This window comes from Mandrillus leucophaeus, unplaced genomic scaffold (genome assembly GCF_000951045.1).
Source record: "Mandrillus leucophaeus isolate KB7577 unplaced genomic scaffold, Mleu.le_1.0 Scaffold1206, whole genome shotgun sequence".
Lineage (NCBI taxonomy): Eukaryota > Metazoa > Chordata > Mammalia > Primates > Cercopithecidae > Mandrillus > Mandrillus leucophaeus.
Genome location: NW_012100388.1, coordinates 14463 through 30222, shown reverse-complemented (window position 1 = coordinate 30222; position 15760 = coordinate 14463). Strand labels below are relative to the sequence as shown.

General features: G+C 38.0%; 1 protein-coding gene across 1 annotated transcript in view; it reads right to left on the bottom strand.

The window, feature by feature from the left end:
- Positions 1 to 4660: 4660 nt before the first annotated feature.
- The window catches only part of ZFAND4 (zinc finger, AN1-type domain 4), a gene marked incomplete at its 5' end in the record, with an annotated part of 23146 nt that continues 12046 nt past the window's right edge, over positions 4661 to 15760 (bottom strand). The window contains 4 exons of the mRNA XM_011970556.1: positions 4661 to 5631; positions 7189 to 7309; positions 13314 to 13368; positions 14660 to 15712. Of these exons, the coding sequence (XP_011825946.1) occupies positions 5496 to 5631; positions 7189 to 7309; positions 13314 to 13368; positions 14660 to 15712 (1365 nt within the window). The remainder of the gene's footprint in view (positions 5632 to 7188; positions 7310 to 13313; positions 13369 to 14659; positions 15713 to 15760) is intronic.

Genomic DNA, 15760 nt, shown 5'->3' with positions numbered 1-15760 from the left:
TTGAGGCCCTAACCCGTGTGTGGCTGTATTTGGAGTGAGAAAGTAATTAAGGCTAAAGAGGTCAAGAGAGTAGAGCCCTAATCTAATAGGACTGATATCCTTATAAGAAAGAACACTGAAGAGCTTGCTCTCTCCCCACTGCCCCCACCCTGCTGCACATCCTCTTGTAATTACACTGCCTTATTTAGAGAATGAGAGGGGAAAAAAGTCTGTACATGTTCAACATAGATGCAAATATATCCTTTTTTAACGGAAATATTTTTATCCCCAGTTGGTTGAATCTATGGATGTGGAATCCTTAGATATGGAGGACCAACTATATTTTGTTGTGGCAGCCTGAGCAGATAAATACAGATTTTGGTACCAAAAAGTGTGGTATTTCTTAACAAATACCTAAAAATATGGAAGTGGCTTTGGAACTGGGTAATGGTGAGAAGCTGGAGTAGTTTTAACATGCATGCTAAAAAAAGATAGTCTATAGTGTCCTGAAGGACTGTTGATAGCTGTGGTCCAACAGGTGATTGGATTAAAGGTAACTCTTACAAGGACTCAGAAAGAAAAGAGGAGAGCCAGAGAGAAAGCCTCTGTATTCTTACAGAATATATATATCATCATCAACAGAATGTTCATGGGCATGATGGACTTTAAAGGCCCGATCTGGTGAAGTCTTAGGTAGAAATGCAGAACAGGTTAATAGAAACAAAGGAGATTCTTGTTATAAAATGGAAATAACTTACCTGAGTTGTGTTCTAGTGTTTTGTGGAAGGCGGAAATTGTGAGCAATGAAACTGGATCTAAATTTAGCTAATGAGATTTCTAAGCAAAATATTGAAGGAGCAACTTGGTTTCTCTACCACTTAAAATGCAAGAAGATAAACTGAAGGAATTTTAAGCAAAAAGAAACTAGAACTTGAAGATATAGAAAATTCTCAGCCTATCCACATTTCAAAGAAATGAGAAAGCTTGTTTTGAAGAGAACATTAAAGGTGTGGCTGAACAACCATTTGACAACATTAGTGTGGGTATGAACCGCAGATTTAATCAGCCACCTGAGCAGAAGCCAAGAATAGAGATGGGATTGTACCAACAGAAATACTGCCAGCTGGGACTAAAGGGGACAGGAAAATCAGAATGGAATGAAAGAAAGCTGTAGGACTTCTCAGATTCTACAGAAACAGACAACAGAGCTATCTGGCTATGAGCATGAGCTATCCTTTTAAAAAGTGAAGAATGGCCCCAAAAGTGATTCAAATATTGTCCGCGAACCACAGCCTGCCACTGTCACCACAGGCCTAAGAGGCAGGGCTAGTTCCTCCTCCATTTCAAAGGATGAGGCCTTTTCATTCATGGGAGGCCAGGATCCTACTGACCAGTGTCTCAGGGACAAGGCTGAGGCCCAGTGCCATAAGGGTGACAATGCCACCCAAGTGGGCCTGGAGAGCATTGCATCAAACCAAAAAGAATAACTCTACAGCCTTAAGAGCTAATGGGATTTGCCTTGCCAGGTTTGGGGACTTGCTTGGGACTTGTCATCCTTTTTTTCTTTCTTTTTTCTCCTTTCTGAGATGGAATGTCTTTCCTATGCCCATCTCATTGTGTTTTGGAAGAGCATACTGTCTGGTTTCACAGGTTCACAGCTGGAGAGGAATTTTGCCTCAGACTGAATGGTACCAAAAGTCTTGGCCATACCTCATTTATGCTTAAATTAGGCTTTGGATTTTAGACTTTAGAGTTGATATTTAAACAAGTTAAGGCTTTTAGTGTTCTTGGGATAGAATGGAATATATCTACATGTGACAAGAACATAGATTTTGGCAGGCCACGGCCAGTATGTTATAGACTGAATGCATGTACTCCCCACTTCAAAATTCCCATTTTGAGGCCCTAACCCCCAGTGTGGCTACATTTGGATTAAGACAGCAATTAAGATTAAATTAGGTAATAAGGGTGGGACCCTGATCTGACAAGACTAGTGTCCTTTTAAGAAGAGACACCAGATAGCACTCATGCTCTTCTCCCACCCACAACCCGCTTTGTGTGTACACAATGAGAAAAGGCCATGTGAGGACATACCAAGAAGGCAGCTATCTGCAAGCCAGGAAGAGAGCCCTCACCAGAAACTGACCCTGTTGGACCTTGATCTGAGACTTCTAGCTTATAGAACTCTCAGAAAAATTTCTGTAGGTTGTGTTATTTTGTTATGGCAGCCTGAACACAGTAATACACTGATAAAAATTAGGAAGTATTGGGGTAATGTGTTGTTAAGCTAATTCCTCATTTTTAATAGTGGAGTAGAATAAAATAATGTCTAAAATATACTGGCTAGTGTTATGATGGTAACAACTAGAAAAACTAAAATTGATTATTAGAAGAAATTGGAGGGGGGTGTCAATGATAAAATTTTACTTTTTAACCCTTAGTTTTACTAAAACCATGTATATTAGTTTCATCAACCATTTCAAAAGTTAAGACACTTAAAATATCATGCCTTCATTCCTTAAATTTCAGTCATTCTGTTTTACTTTTATAATTTTTGCTATATTAATCCTTGCCAATTTTAAACCGTTTTTAACCTAAATCAATTTATTTTACATTATTTTCAACTTAAATGGCTTATACTTATATTTTCCAATACATTAAATGTATATAATTATTACAAATGTTCACCCATGTAATACCTAAAATTATCTCACGTTCCAGGAGTGGTAGAAGGCTTACACTTTGAAAAACATGACTAGATGCAAAATTTGATTATTTGTCTTGATGGCTTAAAAACGTTAAACAGGCTGGGCATGGTGGCTCATGCCTGTAATCCCAGCACTTCGGGAGGCCAAGGCAGGTGGATCACGGGGTCAAGAGATTGAGACCATCCTGGCCAACATGGTGAGACCCCGACTCTAATAAAAATACAAAAATCAGCTGCGCGTGGTGGTGCGTGCCTGTAGTCCTAGCTACTCAGAAGGCTGGAGCAGGAGAATCACTTGAACCAGAGGCAGAGGTTGCAGTGAGCCAAGATCACACCACTGCACTCCAGCCTGGTGACAGAGTGAGACTCTGTCTGAAAAAAAAAAAAAAAATAGAAAAGAAAAACCTAATAACATATATGAGAAAATGAATTCCTGTCTTTTAAAAAATAATTCTCTCTACAAGTTACACGTACACTGATAGAATTTTAAGAACATCTGAGTATTTGGATTTTCCCATTTTAGAATGATTACATTAAATATAACCTGAAAATATTTCACATAGCCAGAAGTTAAAAATTTTAAACTTTTAGTGCTGTGAAACTAAATGCTGTTTTTAAAAAATCCAGAACTGAACTTCGTCATATAAAATGGGCTTAGCTAAATAAAACAACATAAATGCCTTTTTAAAAAAAATCATGGGCCACGTGCAGTGGCTCATGGCTATAATCCCAGCACTTTGGGAGGCCGAGGTAGGCAGATCACTTGAGGTTAGGAGTTCGAGACTGGCCTGGCTAACATGGTGAAACCCCATCTCTACTAAAAATACAAAAATTAACTAGGCATGGTGGTGGGCACCTGTAATCCCAGCTACTCAGGAGGCTGTAGCAGGAGAATAGCATGAACCCAGGAGGTAGAGGTTGCAGTGAGCCAAGATCACGCCACTGCACCCAGCCTGGGTGACAGAGCAAGACACCATCTCAAAAAAAAAAAAAAAATGGTTAAAAAAAATGTTTAACCAGTACCTATATGCAACCCACTCTGCTAATTACTGGAAATGCAAAGACAGATACAATGTCTCTAAAATTTGGAATGTGTCTGTATAAGAATTTACAGCATAAATAAATGCCCCTCAATATAATGATATAACTTACTGAATTAAAATAGTTCAGCTCTCAGTTATTTAAGACTAGTAAAAAGACTTAACTTTCACCACAATCTTTAGTAAAACTTAGAATGAGACTTACTTCTACTTATAGTCTTGGTTTAAAAAGCAGAGTACACTACATCAAGTATGCCCTAAGCATTCATATTTGTTTGCAGAATAAATATGCTATGGTCCACTTCTCAGCAGTCTATCTCTGTAATGCAGTTCTAGTATTTTAAGTGTCTAAAACACATGATACGTGAGGAAATACTGAATTATTCATAACATAAATGAAAGTATTTTTCATCTACTTATATCCAGTCTTCTTAAAAAGCATGCCTTCAACCCCAATTTGCATAGCTCCTCTGCTAACTTTTAGCCATTCTCTCTTATAAATTTACTGCCCTCTTTGTCTGAAGGCATCTGTCTCCATCAACATTTCATTTCTTACAGGAGCAGGGGCAGTGAGCTCTCCAGTTCATTCAACCTTAAGTGGAGGAAGAGGCCCCTCACAGCTCCTAAGTTAGCCTTCTGGTACTCTTAGCAGAGTCTGCTACCCCAGGGCTGCAGAGTCTACCTGGGTTGGGTGCTAGTTGTTCACCAGGGTTCAGCATCAGTCTGAACTGAGCTTCTATACAGCAAGTGGCCTCCCAAATGCCTTAATGGTTTCTGGTTACACCTGGGGAAAAGGATCCTTAATCCCCTAAAAGAATACTTTCATACTGATAGTTATTTTATCCACGTAAAATATATCACTCATTTAATTAAATGATTTTATAAAAGAAAAATTATTTATAAAAGAAAAACTATTATAAATAAATAATAAAACTCATAATGAAATTGAATATTTGAATTTCTCCTGGTAATAGCTCTCAACAAATAAGAAAAATCAAGCTGTGAGATTTTGTTTTAAATGTAGCCATTTTTCAAAAGGTAAAAAGTTGGCTTCTATATTTAATGGCAAGTGGGTCATCTTCTATTTTAAAATTAACATTCAAAAAGTAGTAAAATATACACTATCATGAACATTATGTGTTTTCTAGAATGGATACATGTCTGAATGCTAATCTGAATGTGGAAGAAATATATATCTGTTAAAAACCACACTGGAAAAATGTTCTTTTTTAAAAAAGTAGCTTGAAGTAAAAAGGAACTTGCTAAAAACCCAGTAAACTTTCACGTATGGGAATTTTTTTAAATCTCCACCCATCCCACCTCTGAAAAAAAGAAGAAGAAGAAGAAAAGAAAGAAAAAGAAAAAAACTATATGGTCAATTTGAGTAGAGCCATTCATTACATGACTGCTCATTCTGTACAATGTGGAAGGCTGGTTATTTAGGAAATATTTCGTTTCCTAAAGTGCATCTTTTGAAGATTTGTCTAGTAAAACTGCAATATCATATATAAAACACTTAACACAAGACATGCAATAACAAAGCTAAATCATTCCACTATAAAGTTTTTAAAACTACTTTTAAAACTTTTGTTTCACCAAGAAATAAAGATGTAAAATACAGTAGCATTCTTGTTCTCCAACAGTATGCACTGTATGCTTTTGTTATTTGGCAAATCTTTTAGAGTCGAACAAAAATAATAGTCTAAACAGTATTTCTTCTGTCATTATAATACGATTCCCAGGCAGAACAGTAAGATATAGAGGAAGAGTTAGATTTTTGGAAGTTTTGGTGCATTAACCACAGGATTTGCCTCGTGCAAGTATCTCCTCCCTGCACTCTTGTAGTCATAGGTACAGCCATGAGTTTCTGCATAACGATGAGATGCACAGAAGTTGTTTCCACATCTAAAGCACAAAAAAAGTTTACATGAATAGTTGTATTTCTATGAAAGGCTCATCTCTCTGGGAGAGAAGAGCTTGACTTCAGGTAGTCCAACAGGGGCCCTTTGGTTCTTTTTAGCAATTTCACTGCTGACATGTCCCTTTCATTCGTAAACAAACATAAATATCCCCTAAAAAGAACAAGTTAATTGTCTATGAATATGACAATTTATGATAAAGAAGTCATTATAGAATGAAACAGGGTAGGCCAGGTGTGGTGGCTCATGCCTGTAATCCCAGCACTTTGGAAGGCCGAGGCGGGTGGATCTTGAGGCCATCCTGACCAACATGGTGAAAACCCATCTCTACTAAAAATACAAAAATTAGCTGGGCGTGCTGGCATGTACCTGTAGTCCAGCTACTTGGGAGGCTGAGGCAAGAGAATTGCTTGAACCCAGGAGGTGGAGGTTGCAGTGAGCCAAGATCATGCCACTGCACTCCAGCCTGGTGACAGGGCAAGACTCAGTCTCAAAAAGAAGAAGAAGAAAAAAAAAAAAAATGAAACAGGGTGTAGAACTCTATCAGTAGTAAAACTGCAAAAAGCCGATAAATATGCCCATCATTTCTCTTATACCTAGTAAACCTCAAAGAATTCTGAATTTCTGAGAAATTCAGTCTCATGATAAAATTAAAATAGTAAAATCTAACTATGCCATGAAAGAATTTTTAAAAATATCTCTAGTAGCAAGATAAGTTGTTTTCATTTGAACAGAATACACTCTAAAAAGCAGGGATTGGGCTGAGTGTGGTGGTGGCTCACACCTGAAATTCCAGCACTTTGGGAGGCCAAGGTGAGAAGATCAGTTGAGGCCAGGAGTTTGAGACCAGCCTAGGCAATATAGTGAGATCTGTCTCTACAAAATATTTAAAAAATTAACCAGGCATGATGGCACATGCCTATAGTCCTAGCTATTAGGGAGGCTGAGGCAGGGGGATCGCTTGAGCCCAAGACATCAAGGCTCCAGTGAGCTATGATCGCAGTACTGAAAAAAAAAAAAAAAAACAGGCCGCAGCAGCAGTTATTTTCAAGCCTAGCCTCAATCTAAGGGCTGACATCCAAGATGACATATCATCCTTGGAGGATATCCATCAATACTAATGAAATAAATAATTACGGTAACAAAAATTTCATAATTTTTGGAAATATATTATTCATCTATTTTATATTAACTTTTACTTTTTTTGTTAATTTTTAATAGAATATTCAGGGAGGAGTTCTTCCAAGGTGCTGTTCAAACAAAATCCAAGCAGGTTCATCATAAGACAAAAAAGGTACACTCTCAGATTAGTTTAAATCTCCTAACTTAAAGGACAAGGAAGGATCTGTTTTTATCTTTTGGAAACTCACGAGCTATCTACTTGTTCTTTACTTCAGCCAATTAGAAGTTCAACTGAACATAGCTATTTGAACATCATCTTAATGATATTATAAATAAGCAATTTAAATATTTTATTTTGCCTAATCCCCAAGCTGGGTTATCACAGAGAAAGCATCTCAGCTTCTCCAGCTGGCCAACCTGCCTGCATTCGTAGCTACTAGCCAGTCCTGTTTTCTTTCCACAAAGAAAACAATGATTTGTTTTTTTCTTCTTTGCCTGAAGAGGGGCTTTCACAGGTGGGAGGTGATGAGTAGTACATTCTCCTGTTTAGAGAAAGGACACCTTGATTAACACAGGCATAAAATCCTAAACATGAAACTATTAAGCAAAACACAAAACATAGTCCTATCAAAGTAAATATCTATGCCATAAAAATTAATTTGTGCTATTTTTATATCTAAAATTATTTAGAAAATCTACAGGTCAAGTTGCAGTGGAACTATTTTTTTTAAGATGTGGTAGGTTTCCACTGATTAGCATTTATATTTTTAGAACTTCTTATACACACCACTTTTCTGATTATTTCTAATGGTAATCAGTTTATATAAAGTATACCAAATTTTGACAGAGAATAAAGAAAAATGTCTGCTTCAAAATCATATTTGATGAAACCTCTGAGAACATGATTGCAATACAAATACTCTGTTTGTTCACACCAAAAAGGAGTACCAGAGTATCATGAAACATGCCTTTTAGTCCTATTACAACACAGACAGTAAGTTCATCAAACCACGAGCAAGTCATTTATTCTTTCAAAACTTCAATATGTTTATTTTTAACATAATAGAACACGTATTTTTCTCTCTAGATTAATAAGCACTTTAAGGTCAGTTCAGTCCACATATGTAAAAAGCACTCTGAAAGTTTTAAGCATGTTATAATTACATAAAATGTCATATTAATAATACTAACACAGTACACAGATCAATTTCACAGTACTACTAGTTTTCCAAAAATATTTACTGAATTCTGTACTACTGTATCAACTTTGAGTTTTTACCTTAAAAATAAGAGTGCATCTGTTATTACATAAGAAAGAATTAAATCTGGTTTTTTTTTTTTTTTTTTGGGGACAGTTTCACTCTGTTGCCCAGGCTGGAGTGCAGTGGCACGATCTCGGCTCACTGCAAGCTCCGCCTCCCAGGTTCAAGTGATTCTTCTGCCTCAGCCTCCCGAGTAGCTGGGACTACAGGCGTGCGCCGCGATGCCCAGCTAATTTTTTTGTATTTTTAGTAGAGATGGGGTTTTACCATCTTGGTCTGTCTGTTCTGCTCTTGAACTCCTGACCTCATGATCCGACCATCTCGGCCTCCCAAAGTGCTGGGATCACAGGTGTGAGCCACCGTGCCAGGCCAAATCAATTTCTTTAATTACTAAGTGAAATGTCTTTTAGAACTGATCAAAATGCCAACAAACCCCAGTCATAAGCAGAGAGACTCAAAGTTCCTGCCCATAGTTGATAAAGTAACAGTATAAGTACACATGTGCTTGGTGTCACTCAAAGGCTAAGAAGCAAGAGGCAAAGAAAAAATGCAAGAACAAGTGGAAGGAGTGAGGAACAACTGGTAGTGTCAATAGTGCTGGGACCTTTTCTCCACTACTGAAAAAGGTTTGGGAGGCCTAAGCTTGGTATTTATTTGGCAGCTGAAAGTCTGAAATTTCTTAAAGGGTTCAAAAAATCGGATTTACAATTAATTGGTTCTATGTCTTTTGTCACAACAGAGATTAGGTAATTTACACAAGCCCAGCAAAATTAAATCTTCTTTATTACCAGTCTAAAATACATTCCCAGATCTTGCCAAAACTAGAAACAAAATTTGAAACAACTGGAGTGACTCCTAATAGTGCCTGGGTACCAACTCAGTTAATAAACATTTTCCTTCTCAAGTGCACTTAGAGATACCAAGAACATCTCACAAAGGTGATGGTGTAATTCCATTATTTAAAATATTTTTTAAAAGGTATTTACTTGCACTTGCACAGGACACCAAAGAAAGGCATATATTACATGATGCCCAATGGAAGTTTATCTACTCGAAACTATCTTTAAAATTCAGGCTTAGGATATTCTTCCTTAAACAATGGTGAAGAATCTCTGAAAATAATTTAATTCACTGTAGTCATACTTTCATTTTTTTTGATAACAATTTAATTCACTGTAGTCACACTTTCATTTTTTTTCTTTTCTTAGGGGATACTTAACTCAGTATTCTCCACACTTTTTTTCATTCAAGAACTCTTGTGAGGCCAGGCACGGTGGCTCACACCTGTAATCCTAGCACTTTGGGAGGCCAAGGTTGGCAAATCACCTGAGGTCAGGAGTTCGAGACCAGTCAGGCCAACATGGTAAAACCCCGTCTCTACTAAAAATACAAAAGTTAGCTGGGCATGGTAGCACGTGTCTGTAGTCCCAGCTACTCAGGAGGCTGAGGCAGAAGAATCGCTTCAACCCGTGAGGAAGAGGTTGCAGTGAGCCGAGATCGTGCCACTGCACTTCAGCCTAACCAGGCAACAGAGCGAGACTCTGCCAAAAAAAAAAACAACTCTTGTGAATGTGTAGAGACAGAGAATACATTAGTGACAGTAATGAGGCAGCACAAAAATATAAGTATTCTATGAGAGCAGCTTCCATACATCCTTCTACCATTCAGAGAAAACTATTAGTCAACTACTGTGTGCTAGGAACCATCATTAAACATATTGATTCCCCACTATAAACAGGAAAAATATAAATTCCTCGGACTGGCATTTAAGGTATTATTATGTCCAATATAATGCCTTTCTAACTATCCAGAGACACCCTAATTTACCATGTCAAACCCACCCTGAAGGATGTACCAAGTCCTTCTACATCTGCAATCTCTTCTAAAATAAACTCTACCTGTCAACCCTGTAGCATTTGACTTGTCCTGTAAGACATCATCAATTATCAACTCCTCTCTGACGCCTTCTCTCAAATGTGTACTGAACAGATGAATAAAGAAAAAAATCCATAAAATCATATTGATGGGAAGAGTTGCTTTTCAGAAGAAGATGAAAGGTACTTGAGGTAATTCACTTGTTTGCCATTTCCTAGTCTCATATTTGATCTAACATCTAACAGAATCTACAAAAACTGACCCAACAGAAAGGCAGCAAAAAGTAATAAATTAGTGTTTCAGACACAAGGTTGGTAGTCATCTGCCTAAAATCAATGGCTAAAACTACAATAATTGATACAGTTTCCAAGAAAAACCTTATAGTGAAAAGAACAGAGGACCAATGGAGGAATCTAGGAGGTCAATTAAATGAAACTTGCATCAAAATATATACAGACTCTTCTAGATAATTCAGAATGATAGTTATTATGGTGAGAGAAAATGGAAGCAAGTTACACAGCTCTACTGCAGCTAGCAGCTGATACTTCAAACCTAAATGAAATCAAACAAAAAGAGCATGTATCTGGTGACAAGCAGAGGGCTGGTTAAAAAAAAAAAAAGGACAGAAGAAAACTGAGGTTAAAAAAAGATTAAAACAAAAGAATTTATAACAATGTGATAGCCTAGAATTAAAAAAAAAAAAAAAAAAAGAAAACTATTTCAAGAATGAAGGACACAAAAATCAAGTAAGATAAAGATAAGGAGGCATCCAATGGATTTGAAATTATGGAGATCGTCAGTGACCACAGCAATAGCAGTTTCAGAAGAGTAGCAAGTGAGACGTGAGCCAGCACTGAAGACTGAACTAGAGCTGAGTGAGTAGGGATGGCTGTAATGCAAATTTCCAAGAAGATTAGCCATGTGTTAGGGCAGGACAGAGTTATGTGTCAAGGAAAAACAACAACTATAACATTAAAAGTCAATAAATTACAGTAATGAAAACAATGTGACACTGGCATAAAACAGACACATAGACCAATGAGTAGAGAGTCCAGAAACAAATCCTCATATACATGATCAAATGACTTTCAATACGGGTGCCAAGACCATTCAATGAAGAAGGACAGTGTTTCAACAAAAGTTAGCAAGAAAATGGGATGTTCACATGCAAAAGAATGAAGTGGAACCCTTACCTTACACTCTACATAACAATTAACTCAAAATGGATCGAAGTCCTAAACATAAGACCTAAAACTATAAAACTTCTAGAAGAAAAGATAGGGGAAAAGCTTCATGATACTGGATTTGGTGGTCATTTCTTGGATATGACACCAAAGGCACAGGTAACAAAAGGAGAAAATAAACTGGATTTCCTAATGTGTCAGACATTGGATTTCCTAATGTGTCAGGCATTCTGGACTTTCCAGTGATGCCACTGAGATGGCACCTGTCAAAAAAGCAGTGGTTCCATTTCTAGATTGTGGATCTTCAGATAAATTCTGCCATTTTTATTGCACTTCCTGAAAGTCAGGGTCGGCTTGTGAAAAGTTGTTAAACAACATGCTAAATGTGAAATGTCAACCCTCACTCTAAACTTTCCCTGTTCAGAATATCAGATATTTCATTGGGTTTTATAGTGGCTTTCTGATTTTTGGTATTCCACTGAAGAAGGGAGTTTGAAAGTTGTTGTATACTGTTAATGACTGTCTGTCCATGTCCTGCCTGAAATACCATGATTGTTTAAGGAAAGTATCTTTAATAAAGCTGGATACAGTTTGGGTTGGGGAGGGGGGGAAACATGAAAAGACATTTCTCCAAAGAAGATCTAGAAACGACCAATAAGCACATGAAACTACTCATTAGGAAATCAACTTCACTAATTAGGGAATCAATAATCAGTAACACTAATCATCACAGATATGCAAATCAAAACCACAGTGACACCACCTCACACCCATTAGGATGGCTACTAGCAAAAAAAAATAGGAAAATAACAAGTGTTGCCAAGGATGTGGAGAAATTGGAATCCTTTTGCACTGTTGATGGAATGAAACATGGTACAGCAACTGTGGAAAACAATATGATGGTTCCTCAAAAAATTAAAAATAGAAATACCTTCTGATCCTGCATTTCATTCTGGGTATATATTCTAAATAACTGAAAGTAGTGTTCACAGCACCATTATTCACAATAGCTAAAACACGGAAGCAATACAACTGTTTATTAACAGATGAATGGATAAGCAAAATGTGCTCTGTGTGTATGTGTATATTGTGTGTGTGTGTACACACACACGTACAATAGAGTATCAGCCCCCAAAAGAAAAAAATTTGATATGTACTACTACATGGGTAAATCTTGAGGACATTCTGATAAGTGAAATAAGCCAGTCATAAAAAGACAAATACTGTATGATTCCACTTACATGAGGTACTTAGAGTACCTAAAAAATCATTGAATTAGGAAATGAAATGGTGGTTGCCAAGGTGGTGGGAGGGGGAAAAGTGTTTCAGTTCGAAAAGTGTTCTGGAGAAAGATGGTGATGGATCCCCAACAATGTGAAAGTCACTGAACTTTATACTTAAAAATGGTTATGACAGTAAAATTTATGTTATGTTTATTTTACCACAGTACAAAAGAATTGAAAAAATATGCAAATAGATTATGACTTTATAATCTTGGGCCTTACATAGGAATGAAAAACCCTAAATGTCTTCAATAAAAACATAAAACTCACATGACAACCATAACAAATATTTTTTAAACCCTTGGGGCTACAAAGGTGGCACATCTTTGGTAACGAGTTTCCCATCCCTGGTCTGGGTATTAAAACATTTAAAAAGATGGCTTCCTTCCTGCTTGAAAATAAGGACTAGCCAGTGCCTCTTTAATGTTTTTCTATATTGGCAGAAAGAAGTGCTAATGTTATAGTCACTTCTACTAGTATGCCATGGAAAGGGATGGCCCTAGAGATGGTCCCTTTCTTTTATCCAGAAATGACCAGATCATCAAAAAGAGATTCTTACCACCACCTCTGATGTTTGGCCATGATGTCGAAAGACATCTTTCTAGGGTAATTCTTCAAAACCCACATGGCTCTAGAGTGGCCAGTAACTAAGGTGGTTGGGAACTACATGTTCATTCTTCAATAATCTTGTGGGTTTTTTGACATAGATAACACCTCTTCCAAGACAAGACATTTCCATTTCAATTTTTGTTTTGCTCTTTATGTGTGTCCTACAGTCCGTTCTCATAATTATTTTCTTAATTGGAAAAAACATTTAGGGAGAGAATTTACTCTTTACATGCCACAGAGAAGGTTCTTCCCATTTCTCTTTGAAAATTCAACCGGATGCATAATTATGTAATTATCAGCCTTATATTGTTTTCAAAATTATCTGTAGCTTACCTACGCTTTTCCCTGTTGCTGCATTATTTCCATTCATTCCAACACCATGGGCAGACTACAATTAAAACACAAAACATCTATAGAGGTGAGTCAATGAAGAATAGAAATGATCAACAAACATGAAATACTTGTATTTTATCACTAACATGCTGTTGGACTTTCATTTTAAATTATTTAATCCAATTTTTGTTTAATTAAATTAACTCAGAACCTGATTGCACATCTAGCAATATCATGCTTATTATTTATCTTTAAGAGGGTAAAATTTGCTGGGTGTGGTGACTCATGCCTGTAATCCCAGCACTTTGGGAGGCTGAGGTGAGAGGATTGCTTGAGCCTAGGACATCGCGGCTGCAGTGAGCTATGATTGCACCGCTGTGTTCCAGGAGTTTGAGAGCAGCCTGGGCAACATGGTGAAGCCCCATCTCTACAAAGAATATAAAAGTTAATCAGGCATGGTGGCATACGCCTATAGTCTCAGTGACTGGAGAGACTGGGGTGGGAGGATTGCTTGAGCCCGGGAGGTCAAGGCTGCAGTGAACCATGATTATGCCAATGTGCTCCAGCCTGGGTGACAGAATGAGACCCTGTCTCAAAAAAAAAAAAAAAAAAAGGGAGAGAGAGAGTAAAATTTGATGACTCAAATAAAAAGTTCTTACTTGGGATGGAAAAAAACATTTAAAAGATTTAGTATTTAAAAATACCGGGCCGGGCGCGGTGGCTCAAGCCTGTAATCCCAGCACTTTGGGAGGCCGAGACGGGCGGATCACGAGGTCAGGAGATCGAGACCATCCTGGCTATCATGGTGAAACCCCGTCTCTACTAAAAAACACAAAAAACTAGCCGGGCGAGGTGGCGGGCGCCTGTAGTCCCAGCTACTCGGGAGGCTGAGGCAGGAGAATGGCGTAAACCCGGGAGGCGGAGCTTGCAGTGAGCTGAGATCCGGCCACTGCACTCCAGCCTGGGCGACAGAGCGAGACTCCGTCTCAAAAAAAAAAAAAAAAAAATACCGGTGTATTGGCATGTCCCTATATTCCCAGCTACTCAGGAGGCTAAGGCAGGAGGATTGCTTGAGCCCAGGAGTTCGAGGAGTTCAAAATATACATACATATCTGATAAACTGTTTACATTAATTTATGTTCAAATTACTATTCTCATTTCAGGACTAAAAGAGCATTCAAAATTCAACCATCAAGAAGATTTTATACAAACTAAAGAAACATTTTCAGATAAACATATGAAAATAATTTTAGCCTTCCTTATTTATGTAAACAAAAACCAAACTTTAAGTAAGTTGGATCACTACAAGGGTAACTACTCGAGCATGCTGAAAGGAAAATACTGACCAAAAAAACTTCTGGATGTTCTAACTGGGGAGAACTTTTCCTAAGGTTTTCTTCCTGAAAATGCTGGAGGTTTGTAGACAGCCCAATTCCAGAGGTCTGAGGCCTGCCTGCCCCACGTGTGCTCTGTAATCTATCTCTGCTTGTGCTCCGGGCCAGTGAAGCAAGAAAACTGATATTATTTACACAATCAACAGGTTCTTTGGAAGCCTTGTTAGCCATTTCTGTGATATCCCGAGCCTCAACTTTGGAAATAACATCAGATCTTTTCCCAGGTGAATCAACTTTAACCCCTTGAAAGCGAGGGGTCCTAGAGGAAGAACAATCAGTTATGTTTTGAACATCCAGTGACCGAGAAGAAGGCTGTAGTTTCCCAAACTCAAAACATTTGGACTGTCTCTGTGGTTTCACCAGAGAGTTATGTAGTGGTGCAGAACAGCGAGGACGTGACAAGAGTCTATTCTTGTGAGGACTTAATTCCCGGTAGTTAAGAACTGAAGTCTCTACTGATTCCCCACTCAGCACTCCCGCAGCATGCTTAAGATGCTGCTCTGGAGCTTTCAACCCTTTGTCAGCATTAGTGAGTAACAACTCCGGATTCACTTTGCATGCATCTTCTAAGCTGCTGCTCTGCTCATCAGCATTTCCATCTGCAAATGAAGCCAGTGAGCCCACTTCAGGTAGAAGTGATTCTTCGATTACACATTCTTCTGAAGGTAAGACAGTATCCTCATTACTAGATGGCAAGTTTCCTAAAAAGTGTTTTGTCTGCCTAGGCAGGGATGATCCAAGATGGAGAACAGAGTCAGCAAGCTCCTGGTCATTTCCCAACTCCAAATGGGGTATCTGAGGAGGTAGTTTGACGTTGCTACTAGAGTGAGACAGTGTGTTAGTCTCCCAGCTATTATTTTCCTTAAGAAATTCACCAGTGATAGAAGACATGGATCTCTCAGCAGGGAGTTCAGTTGCCAAACTTGAAACTCCATTCCTAGAGATTTCGGGCAGATATGCATTCCCAAAAGCAGGTAAACAAGATTGACCAGTGTTGGGGAGGACCTTTAACAATCGGTGGCGAGATGGTGCAGTGGAACCACTAGAAGGTCG